Source organism: Raphanus sativus, chromosome 9 (genome assembly GCF_000801105.2).
Source record: "Raphanus sativus cultivar WK10039 chromosome 9, ASM80110v3, whole genome shotgun sequence".
In the NCBI taxonomy this organism is placed as follows: domain Eukaryota; kingdom Viridiplantae; phylum Streptophyta; class Magnoliopsida; order Brassicales; family Brassicaceae; genus Raphanus; species Raphanus sativus.
The window spans coordinates 5,653,824-5,666,522 of NC_079519.1; the positions used below are offsets into that span (position 1 = coordinate 5,653,824).

Sequence of the window (12,699 nt, forward strand, 5' to 3'; positions counted from 1 at the left end):
TTGGGATGATATGACCTTGGTTATAAGATGTTTAAGTTAGATTATGTTGGTCATAGAATGGTTTAACTTAGGGAAATTGGATCCACACATGAATAAGAGAAAAATAAATTAAATGTTATTACCATAACAAAACTTGGTTATCATATTCTAAATAATTTATATAATAAAACATTTTCTACCCTTAGACATTTCCAATCGTTGATCACAAGTATTTTAAGAAAAATAAATCAAATAAAACTAATAATATCTTAAGAAAAATAAATGATATGTATCTAAGTTGTATAAAAGAACATGAATACGAACAATTTATATTGTCCAGTTCAAATAATAAAAAGTCATGTATCATAGGTTTACAAATTAATATGAATATGAATGAAAATATAATGCTTTAACGTTATAATTAATTTCTTATAATTTTGCAGTATAAAAAATCCCTCTTAACTTTAGGAAAGCCCTCTTAATTTTAAGTTCAACTTTTTTATGATATTAAATTTTTGGATCAACGAACATAAAAAAAATTATATTGCCAATAAACAAAACTTCTGATTTTCACGTTAAAAAACTAGTTTTATTTACTATTCAACAAAACTACTGACAATATGTTTGTGTCCATTTTAAGATAGTCTTATGGACAATATAAATCTTAAGCAAATGGACAGGAGAATAAGTACAATTGGTGTAGTTAATAACATAAACATATAGTATAATCTTTTTGTAGGTTTAGTAAGTAGTAGCATTACATGTAATATTTTTAGGCACTGAATAGTTTTTCAATAAAGACTATGAGAAAGCTTCTAATCATAACACAGAAGTAATAACAATATCGTTAATTACACATGAAGATAGTAAGGTTTATTGTTAAAAATGCTCCCAAAATAATAAAAGGGGATATATCTAAATTGGAACCTTTTTAGTGTTTCAGTAAATTTTTGCTTCAAAGCAAAGGCTATAAAAGATCAATCTGAGTACAATTCTCTCAAAAATTTTAACAAAAAAAAACAATTCTCTCAGATTCCTATAGGTCATTTTCAGAGTTTTCCACAGAAAGAAAAACAATTTGTAGAATCTCAGGAACTCTTTGCCAATTAGAGAAATTAAGAATATTTATACTCTTTATTCTCTACTTCTATGGACCAGCACACCAGGTACTTACACACACACACACAGAGTCAGAACGCTGTCTACCCTACTTCATCCATGCATCTAGAAGACGTAAGCAACATAAATTGCACACGTGACCAAATCTGTAAGAGTAGATGAAATTCCATGATAAACCTGATAATAATAAATATACATCTTGAAAAACAAGTATTATTAACGAATGATTTTAGGGTATGAAATTCCTTGATAAACCAAAAATAATAAATATACATCTTAAAAACAAGTATTATTAACGAATGATTTTAGGGTTTGGAAAGATTAAGGACTAGAGAAGAAAATTATGGAATAAACCCAAGTTTTCATTAAGAACCAAACTGAACCGAACCGAAAACAAAATTCGGTTTGGCTTTGGATCCTATCAATTATAATAAGGATCTTATATTTTGAAAAAAAAACAAAAACAAAATCGAATAGAATCGAATGGATACCCAAATATATAGATATGATTTTAAAATATAAATAATTTAAAATACTGTTTACAAGTCAAAATACCTGAAAAACGAATTACTATAATTTATTTTATTTTAAATACTTAAAATTATTTTAGTTATCTAATTTTTTATCTGAAAACCCAAAAAAATATGATATTTAATCTGAAAATTTGATCATTTTCTACTTTTAACCAAAATTAACTAAAAATCGGAACCGATATTACTTCAGATATAAATGGGCTCCCAATTTTGTTAGCCAAACCGAACTGAACCTAAAACCACATTAATTGAACCGAGACCAAACATAACTTTTTACATACTCTAACAGATCCTAAACCTGTAGAACCAAAGATCTGAATACCAACTTAGAACCAATGTCCGAGGCTAATCACAATGCCAAGGCAAATATAATTTACACCAACAGAAAATATATAATTGACCTTTCTCAGTTACTAAATAAATAATTGACGGGTCTTTTTAACTGAATTCTTAATCTTAAAAGATATCTAAGTTTTTAACTTCAGTCTCAAGTGCTGCTGCTAGATACAAAAGACTACTTATCAGACACCCAAAAACAATTCGACCCCTTCTGCTATATGCTTTTCTCAAATCTCCTTTTTTTTCTTTCTCTGCCTTTTATACGCTTCTACAGTGCTATCAAGATTAACCTTTAATAAAGTCAAGGACTCAAGGGACAAACTACAATCATAACCTCACAAAATAGTTGAAAAATGTCTAGATCCTTTTTTCTGTTCACACCAATTTATATATTCCTTCCATTTTGTTAAAACCATAAAAGAAATTTATATTTTGCATACTTTGTTTCTAGATAATAAGATTATATAGTTTACCTCAGTTCCTCTCTTGTTTGATTCTGGTATAGCCGCTGAATATTTTACAGATAGTGCAATAGAAACAATTGAGATCTGCCAAAAGGAAATATAAGAAAGTGTTCTTATTGCAACACACAAAAAAATATAGAAATTAGAAAAGGCCGAATTAATGGGGAGTGTTGCATCAGTGTACATCAGTCTTCTATTACCGATCATTTCCATTTTTAATGCTCTAATGGCTTGATGGCATCATAAAACAATAGGCCCCCACATTATCATCAGCATAATCTCTCACCATATATGGACGGTAAAGATAAGAAAGACAAATCATTTGAGAATTTTAATAATGTGAGTGCTATATCGCGTAGACACAACAACACATTGTTCAAGTTGGCTCACATATAAATACTGGTATAGAGTACGCCATAAGTTCCCACAAAACAAAGCTGAGAAGTAACTTTTCTTCTATTCAGAGAGAAAAAAAAAAGAGAGAGAGATGAAAAATGTGCAAGAGGAATACCGTAAAGGACCGTGGACAGAACAGGAGGACATCCTCTTGGTCAACTTTGTCCACACGTTCGGAGATCGAAGATGGGATTTTGTAGCAAAAGTTTCAGGTTTGAAGGTGGAGGGAGAAACATGATAAGAATAGGTATAGGGCTTGTTTTTGGAAAAATGGGCGGTCTCTGGAAAGGACCTTCCATTTAGAAGTGTTAATCTAGTTTTGGTTGTAGGTTTAAACAGAACAGGAAAGAGTTGCAGGTTAAGGTGGGTTAATTACCTGCATCCTGGTCTCAAACGTGGTAAGATGACTCCTCAAGAAGAGCGTCATGTCCTTGAGCTTCACGCCAAATGGGGAAACAGGTCAGAAGATATCTGCAAGAAATTGAGAAACCTCCTCTTTTTTTTGTTGTATTAACTTTGAAAATATTCATATGCAGGTGGTCAAAAATCGCAAAGAAGTTGCCGGGTCGGACAGATAATGAGATAAAGAATTATTGGAGGACTCATATGAGGAAGCAGGCGCAAGAGAAGAAGCGGCCTATGTCGCCAACTTCCTCATCTTCAAACTGTTGCTCATCTTCTATGACCACTGCAACTACTCAAGACACTGGAGGATCCAATGGGAAAATGAATCAAGAATGCGATGATGGAAACTACTCAATGGATGACATATGGAGGGAAATTGATCAATCTGGAGCAAACATTATTAAACCGGTAAAAGACATCTACTACTCAGAGCAAAGCTGTTACTTGAACTTCCCTCCTCTGTCTCCAACATGGGAAAGCTCCTTGGAGTCTATATGGAACATGGGTGCAGATGAAAGTAAGATGTCTTCTTTTGCCATTGATCAGTTTCCTCTCAGTTTTGAACATGATACATCAGCATGGTCGTGTTTAGTCTAGGATTTGATTCATTTGAATGTTTATATGTGAAGCTTATATGTATCATCACATCCATCTCCTTTTTTCTCATAAATATGTTTTCATGGATACTATTTGTATTATAAGCCAGAACTCTATTTTCAAAATGAATAGTTTGATGTTTTGTGTATTTTTGTATAGAGATAGATTATAATCAATGAGTGTCCATTATTAAAACCATGAAGTGTGAAAGAGGAGAAATAGAATAACCAAGTTGCAACCTGGCAGAACAAAGCATATTCTTCTGCTAAATAACCAAGAGAAATAGTTTGACTTGTAAGGCTTGAGCCAACTTAGTTAAAAAAAGAATATAATCTTCTGCTTTATCATCTTGTTGATCAAATCGAGTATGTGTGTTTTCTATTTAAGAAATTGCTCCATGATAAAAGATATCCTTTACTCTCTTTTTATATGAGCCACGAGACTAAAGCTTCAAGTCTTCAACCTTTTGTTTAAAATTTCAATCGAAAAAGGATTACGGATAAGTAAAAAAATAAGAGAAGGATGGCTGCTTAAAAGCATGCAAGCAACTATTTATCAATTTTAAAAACGGAAGAAGGGAGCCTAATTGATAATAGTCAGCTAAAACAAACAAAATAAGTAATTTTTAATAAGCAGATATGTGTGTTTCAAAAAAAAAAGTGTTTCAAAAAAAAAAAGTAGATATGAAATGACTGGATGATTCTCACCAAATAAGGTTACCTGAATCTTTTAATAGGCATATAATAAGCTTGGAGAAAACATTTATATATATATATATATCTTTCATAATATCATTTTATCTAGGCTGGACAAAATATCCGTAAATTTTGATTCTATTTGTTATCTGTTTTGATTTGAAAAAAAAATGGGGATATCTGTAACTCTGTGAAGTAAAACAAATATTAATATGTAATATCTATAAAAGACGAAACAAATCACAAATGTTAATTTTTTAGGAGCAAGTATATAATTTTTATATGCATATATGTACTTATTAAAGAATTATATATATAATTTATATAAATATTATATTTTATATATATTTTAGAACAATTCTCTTAAATAGCCATTTTTAAGTTTTTTTTCATAAAAGTAGTTTTCAAAAAATAAAATGACCAAAATAGTTTCTTTTTATTTTGAAATATTCAATTTTTATTTTTTATTTTTTGAAATTTGAAACTCCATCCCCAAAACCCGCTTAACTCTAAACCATAAGTCTAGATTAATTAACCCAAAAGGTATAAATGTATATTTAATCTTTTAATAAAAACTTTTTGGTCATTTTTTTTCTTGAATGCTATTTTTGTGCAAAATAAACTAAAAAGGTTATCTAAAGGAATTTCTCAATATTATTTTACAGTGTTTTTATTTACTAAACTTATTAAATTGTTTATTTGAATTTTAAAATGTTAATAATTCTTTATTTTGTAATAAAATATTATTATTTTATATTATTTTCTAATTATTTATTTTTTAATTTATTTTTACGGTCGAATAAAGTTTTAAAAAGTTTTGAATATTCGGAACATCAAATATCCAGATGGCTTCAGATCGAATGGATCGAATAATTAATTATCCTGACGAAACTGATGGATGGCGAATACCTTTTAAAACTCGTTTATTCTAATAGTGTCCATCCCTAATTTTACCTGCCTACTTTGCCTCCACTAAGAACAAAGAAGAAAAGGACGGGGATAAAATATTATCCACAATTAGAGTGATAATCTCAACTATTTTAAAGTCCTAATCATACCACAAATGACTAATCCATCAATAAATATCATAAGCAAATACCCAATAAGACTATCTCCTTTCCACCCAAAGTTATTGGAAGAGTTTGTACAGAAGTGGAGTAGATATGAATTCAGGCATATCTTAAAATTAGCAATAGATTATAAGCAAAATATCATATTCATAATAGCAAAAAAGAAAAAAAACCATATTAATTACGGTGGAATTGATTTCACTTCCACGAGACGAATAGAGGCACAACTAGCAACGAAAAATATAACAGTAGAATCGCTCCAAATTTGAGACTAATAAACAAGGTCTTTTTTCCCACTAATAAACAAGGTCTAAGTCGTTTCAAATAATATAATTAATTTCACTGGGATTCCGCTTTATGTATGTCTCATTATAAGAAGAATATTATCTTCATTTTATCTGTTTACACATTCATCTTTTCAGGTCCGGGATTGTCCATGGCCATCAATAACACTTGTTGATGTCTCGGTGAGGGTGAGTATGATTGATCTTTCGCATCTCTATAAATCCTTTTACTACAATAAGGCAGTGATAAGTTTGTGAAACATTCCCAATTGTGATAATATAGAAGAAACATTCCCAATTGTAACACTGCTGATATACGTTCAATGGTCTCGCTGACATTCTTTCAGACACAACATTGAAAGAATGTCAGCGAGACCATTGAACGTATATCAGCAGTGTTACAAAAAAAGAGTTGATTGAAAGAGATTATTTTAACAGAATGGAACACTGACTAGCTAGGTGGAACAAATGATTTTAAATACAACTAGATGTATTATCTTTTAAAGGGCAAAAATCACACAGCCAATCTCTCAGTGTTTAGCTGAGTGATGGATTTGGATGCTGTTGATCAGATATCCTCACTAAGAGCAACCGCATTAGCGGTTCACGAGATAAGTTCGCACAAGTTCCAAAAAAATAAAATATTAAAATAAGGTGAATTCGATGAACCCGCATCGCAAAAACTCTTCCCAGTGATACCGTGTCGTCACTGTTTCGCGAGCTCCACGCCACGTGGTGGCCTACAATTGAACAAATATTAGTTTTTTTTTTTAAAAGTCAAACGAAAAAACATAATAAAATAATTAAATTGAAAGCATAGGAACTCGAGTCCTGCAGTTCGCGAATGCGGATGCTCTAACTATGCTTCAACTTGCTCACTATGTCCCTTGGGCCTTCAATTTATAGCCCAATTGTAAGTTTGAGAAATGTCATATATGGCCATGATAATTAAATAGTGAATTTGAGAAAGTCTTTTAGGCCTTCAATTTATAGCCCAGTTGTAAGTTTTTTTTTACCTTTTCTTTTAAAAATCTTAGTTTTTTTTTTCGAGCAACAATCTTAGAGCATTAATAACGCAGTTTCTCTTGAGAGTTCTGAAGAGAAAAAGTACATGTGGGCCCCACACAACATCAACAAACTCAACACCAAAGTCGCGAAAGAAGGATTGGTTTCTCTTGTTGTTTACGGGCCCCACGACACGTGGCGGCCCGCGGTTGGTACGTTTTTTTTTTTTTTTTTTTTAAATTCGAACAAAAAAAAATGAAAAACAAAAAAAAAAATAGAAACCCAAATGGGTTTTTGCAATAATGATGCTCTTAGTTTATTTAAGGGATAATCATGGCCATGGCCAGATAAATTGACCCTTTTCGTAAAAAAACGATGATGTACAATTGTTACTCAGAAAAGAACAAGTATAAATATTATCATTACCCCCACAGATCCTAATCCAACAACAACTCTAAAATCTTTCGAACGTAAATTCTCCAAATTTTAATCAAAAAACCTTTTAATCCTTCTCTAGTTAAGATTAATTCTTGTACAATGGCAAGTACCGATAATGGTCCATTTTCCATGTCGACCATATCTGATGCTTTGCAACATATCCCTTTCTCTAAAGGAATCTCCGGTCACATTCCTACTCCTGGTTTCGCCCGACGCCCCTCCTATGCCGTAGCAGACACTTGCTCGAACTCTCTCTTCAACGTTATGACTAGCGGCCAAGGCTTGTCCCAGTTTAAAGATATCATCTCCAAGTCTGACCGAAAAGAGCTTCAGTTGATGGCTTCCTTGCTTACGTCAGACTCCGATTACTTCATGGAGGTCGTCAGAAATATTTACGGGTCGAGGCGCGTCCAGAAGCTCCTCGGAATATCAGATGACGTGGACACCTTCTTTTGCGCCGCTATTCTGCGCCGGTTCTTCCATATCATGACCGATAAGTACGCATCCTACGTGGCGATACGAGCTATGCTCGTTTTCGATCAGAAGAAGAAGTATGTAATGTACAAGCACCTTCTCCACCACGCGCTCGACATCGCGCGTAATCAATACGGCTGCATCGCGCTCAACGAGGTCATAACCGACGCGGATGATCCTTTCTACAGAAATCTTCTACTAGACTTAGTCGCGCGCAACGCTGTCTGCCTAAGCAACGATCCTTCAGGGAACTTCGTGGTCCAACACGTGCTTACACTCTATGACTTGCGTTGCACGCATAACGTTTGTGTTAGTCTCCGTGGCCACTGCGTTGATCTATCGTTTAAGAAGTACGGAAGCTACATCGTAGAGAAGCTTCTAGATAACGAGGAGGCAATGGCTGTGGTGGTTGTGGAGCTTTTGGAATGCGATGGAGACAGGTTGATGAGGCTGGCGAGGAATGAGTTTGGGAGTTTCGTGGTGGTCAAGGCATTGAGACTCACGCAGGTGATGAAGAGGGTCGATCTGTTTAGGAGTTTGGTGCAGAAGCTCATGCCTTTTCGCCACCTTTTGGTTAGGTCTCACGGAAGCAACATTGCAAACATCTTGGAGTCTGCTGTTTAAGTTACCCAGCTTGCCATAATAGTTGTGTATGTCTGTCTCAGTCATTACAAAATTTGAACCGTTTGAGCACTGTGTAACCTTTTTTTTTTTTTTTTTTTTTTTTTTTTTTTAAGCAAAAAAAAAACTAGTTACACAGTGCTCAAACGGTTCAAATTTTGTAATGACTGACATCTTGTAAGAAAGGCTTGTTAAAGGAATTGCAATTTAAATAACATTAAAGGTTAATTGAAAGTTTTCTTTAAATTTGAAATTCCAAAAACAAAACAAAACTTAATCTGATAGCTGAGAGAGTTTCGAAGAAACAAAGTTCATAGTATTCGTCTTACTCTCACAAGCGAAAACATCATGAACTCCGTTATTGTGACGTTTTCATCATTACATAAACACATTTTACAGTTTTTCTTATAATGTTTTACATGTAGGAATTAAGGTAAACATTTCAGTCATCTTTTCACCAATCTCCTTATCAATCGCATACTGTGGATCTTCACCTACCTACTGTATACATAATACTACCATAATTAGTTTTTTCATATCTGCTTAATTGGCGTTCCGCTGTCTATAGTAAACTCAACAGATCTGCTTCAAAGGAGGAAGCTATTAGGGACCAAAATCTACGGCTGCCAAACATAGTCTCTCCCCGTTAATGGCCAGGCAGCTTCGGAGTTCCTATGACAGTTGCTCCAAGAATCTGCAACATTACATTTAGTGTAGTTTGATTAATCAACGGGATTTTATTTTATCCAAAACTTCTTAATTTAATCCCATATTTTTCTAGGATTTTATGTAAGCATGCTTTATATATATTGCAATAATCTAAAAATGTAAATTTTATAAGATGCTTAAGAAACTTTTCTAATATAATTTTATGCAACCCAAATTTAAATTTTACTTAGCTTTTTGACTTTTATTCTACAATTATTAAATGATTGATCATGTTTTAATACAAAAAATATTGAGTATATATAACCTTTTTTATTCTTAAACAAACCCCAAAAAACTTACTCCCTCTGTTTTTTAAAGATAGATGTTTTAGAAAAATAAATTGTTTCATAAAGATGTATTTTTTATGTTTCCTATACAAAAATTGCAAATTTCAATAAAATTGATTGAATTTATTGAAAGACTATTGGTTAAAATGCATTGGAATTTGATAATTTCTAAAAATGATGTATAGTTAATGTGTTTTCTTAATATGTGTGAAAACGCCAAAACATACATCTTTAAAAAACAGAGGGAGTATAATCCAAACATTTTGAACACTTTGTTCTGTTGGAGTATGGAGGATATAAAGTAGTTTCATTTCCAACTCTTACTCCAATCAGGATAAACATATGCATGGATAAAGAGAGCTTTTACTATCACTACTAACATTTTTATTTTCGTTTTGAGTCTTCTAACTAATAAAAATAGGAAAACTCTAAAAATAGATAAGAGTTTCGTCTTCAGTCAAACTAATTAATGTTTTCGGTTTTGGTAACCAATTAGTATTTTCCTTATATTTAAAATTTGATGGAACAACATGCTTTTCTTCTGCTGCTGCTTTGATTGCCAGACAACTACTCGTGCGCACCTCAAGGTATGTGTTCGCAATTAATATCGAAAAAGTGTTCATACTTTAAATTTTTGAAAAAGAAAAACTAAGTAGAAATTTTAGGGAAAAGATGAAATCACTCTAACAGTCGAGAAAGCTCAACCATCTGACAGCAAAGATGGTTGAGATAGAAATCAAATTGTGCCAACTGTTGTGGACCACACTTAACATTCTAAAAACGGAACGAAATCATCGTTGGAAGACTCGAAATTACATATTTTGTGACAAACATTTGAAGATAAATCCAAATTAGTTGGATCTGGTAGTCAAAGCATTTAGTATCGAAATTTAGATAACATCATTCAAAGACACGTTGTTAAATAGTTTTCAGTTTAGGTTCCAAGTCATGAAAGATGAGCATTGCCTATATGTGACTTGTACATGTTTCCATCTGCCGTCCAAGAAAATGCCAAAATCACGAGTTCCATAAGGTTCATAGACTGGCCAACTACAAAGATATTGCAAGAAAACAATTCATATAGCTCAGAAAAATTGAAATAATTACTAAACTAGTTTATTTGATGGGTTTTGTATACATATTAGAATTTAGAAGTCTCGAACTCTCGATGTCTCTTGTTTTTGTCACAGTATGGTAAGTGTTTTGTACACTACTACACTTATCTAAATTTATATAGATGTATATTAACTCTTTCACTTGTTGGTTAATAATAGATATTCTCTTGTACCACTATTTTTTTTACAATTAATGAATCATAAACTTTCTTTAAGAACTACTAGAACTTAACCCGCACACCCGTGCGGGTGTTCGATTTAATTTATGTTCAACATAAATTTTTAGATCGTTGGTTTTATAAAAAAATCTCATGTATGTTTTTTATGTTTTGTAAATTGATGATTTAGTTAATCCTATGAAAAATGTTATCTCCTTTCAATACATGCAATTTAGTTAATATTCGTACAATATTAATAATGGTGAATATATAAATATTGATTTGGTTAGATAAACTTTGGAAATGTAACTGATTAATTTAAATTGATTATAAATACAATTGCAGAATCAGAATGTGTAAATAAAAAAAGTATAGAAAGGAAGTATATAATTTATGGTAAATATAATAGCTAAATGTGTAAATAAAAGAAAGTATCAAAAATACTGCTATCCAAGTTACCAAACAGTCCTCATTTAAAATTTTATCCGTGTTTCCAAACATTACTAAAAGGTACTTCAGTTTTAATAATATAGATATTATTTATAACAGTCGAGCTCTGTGTACATATGCTTTATTTGAAGTGTGCCGTGAGCCGTTTATAAAATTTATAATAATATTTGAAGTGGAGATAAACATCGGAATCCTTATAAAATAGAATATGGACATTCATGCTCGATAAGAATGTATCTGTATAATAGTGGTTTTGAGTGTTATGTGCGCAAAGAATATTTGCATAACAATGCTATAGTCATAGTGTAAACAGTCTACATTAAAACTAGCTAATGTAAGGACTAAGTATAGATATACATTTATCGTAGGAAAGAAAAAAGAAATAAAAAAAAAATTATGTAAGCCGCAGTAGATATCAGATATATTTGTTGGGCAGTCCACAAGCCAATCTTGTACAAGATTTTAATTAAGTTTGCATGCAAACAGTAACCAAAATTCATATATTACAAAAACGACTGCGACCTAAACTGGACTTGTCTGATTTTGAATATCTTTTTGTAAGTTTGTGCACGAGAATCCTCTGCAATAATTGGGTAACTAAAAGCCTAGTTACAAAAAATTAATAATTGGGTAACTAAACTAATGAATAATATATACGTGCTTAATTAGGATTGTGTAATAAGTCAATTTATTACTACATGATAGTACTTCTGATCTAAGCACGAGTCACATGATGACATGAAACACAAATGATAATAGACGTCTTAAATTGTTAGTCTTCTTTGACGATATATAATTTTCTTTATTGATTTTAAGTTTCACATAATTTTCACTACCAATTATATTGATTTTAAGTTTCACATAATTTTCTCACCGGTCGAAACCTGAATTGTTTCGTTTTACATGAAAAAACAAAAATATACTTTTTTTTTTGATCACAGACTTTCTTTCATTCATACTCAAACTTCAACACTACAATAGATAGAGGGAATTATCCATCCTCTATAGCCATAAACATAGCATACAACACATATATAAACTAAGCAAGATAGGTCTTCAACCGAAGATGACAGCGAATTCGAGACGGTGCTTGAATGCGTCGAGGTAGCCTTCACGATAAAGTCAGATAGCTGGAGAATAGTCACATAATGTGACGTTGAGATCCATACCTCATCTACGAGAAAAACCAAAGTAATCCCGATTGTATCTTCAGGTCCCGTAGAGACCGCTACGCAAGATAACAAACCGATGAGGAATCTGAAGCAAACGCTCGGTAACAAGACCGAGGAAGCTAATGGTGGTAACAGTTTCTCCTCAAAAGAGGAGGATGAACGAAGGAGGACCGAGCCCGGTAGAACCTCCGGATCTGTACCCGTGAAACTTCTAGATCTGACGCCGGTTTGAAGAATAGGAGCAACCCGCGGTGGTTTGTGGGACTCAAGTCTCGCCGGAGACGAGAGGCTTGAGCTCGTCAGTTGACATCGATGCTCCGAAAACGATTGAACTGCTTGGACATAGTGCACATCGTGACTTGTCTGACGGCGAACAGAGGAAAATACGTC

At 32.5% G+C, this 12,699-nt stretch overlaps 2 protein-coding genes across 3 annotated transcripts; both read left to right on the forward strand.

Moving 5' to 3' along the window:
- The first annotated feature begins 2,852 nt into the window (after positions 1–2,852).
- LOC108824354 (transcription factor MYB59) lies at positions 2,853–3,980 on the forward strand. Of its 2 annotated transcripts, none has more exons than XM_018597766.2 (3): positions 2,853–3,042; positions 3,160–3,289; positions 3,367–3,980. In XM_018597766.2, exons 1-3 carry the CDS (start codon positions 2,922–2,924, stop codon positions 3,830–3,832), a joined length of 717 nt encoding a protein of 238 aa, XP_018453268.1. In that variant the 5' UTR covers positions 2,853–2,921; the 3' UTR covers positions 3,833–3,980. The 2 variants fall into 2 exon arrangements, with proteins under 2 accessions (XP_018453268.1, XP_018453269.1); XM_018597767.2 differs by having other exon boundaries at positions 2,861–3,077.
- Positions 3,981–7,348: 3,368 nt separating this feature from the next.
- Positions 7,349–8,483, forward strand: LOC108824582 (pumilio homolog 18-like). The gene has a single exon (XM_018598006.2). The coding sequence runs from the start codon at positions 7,424–7,426 to the stop codon at positions 8,420–8,422; it is 999 nt and encodes a 332-aa protein (XP_018453508.1). The 5' UTR covers positions 7,349–7,423; the 3' UTR covers positions 8,423–8,483.
- Positions 8,484–12,699: the final 4,216 nt, after the last annotated feature.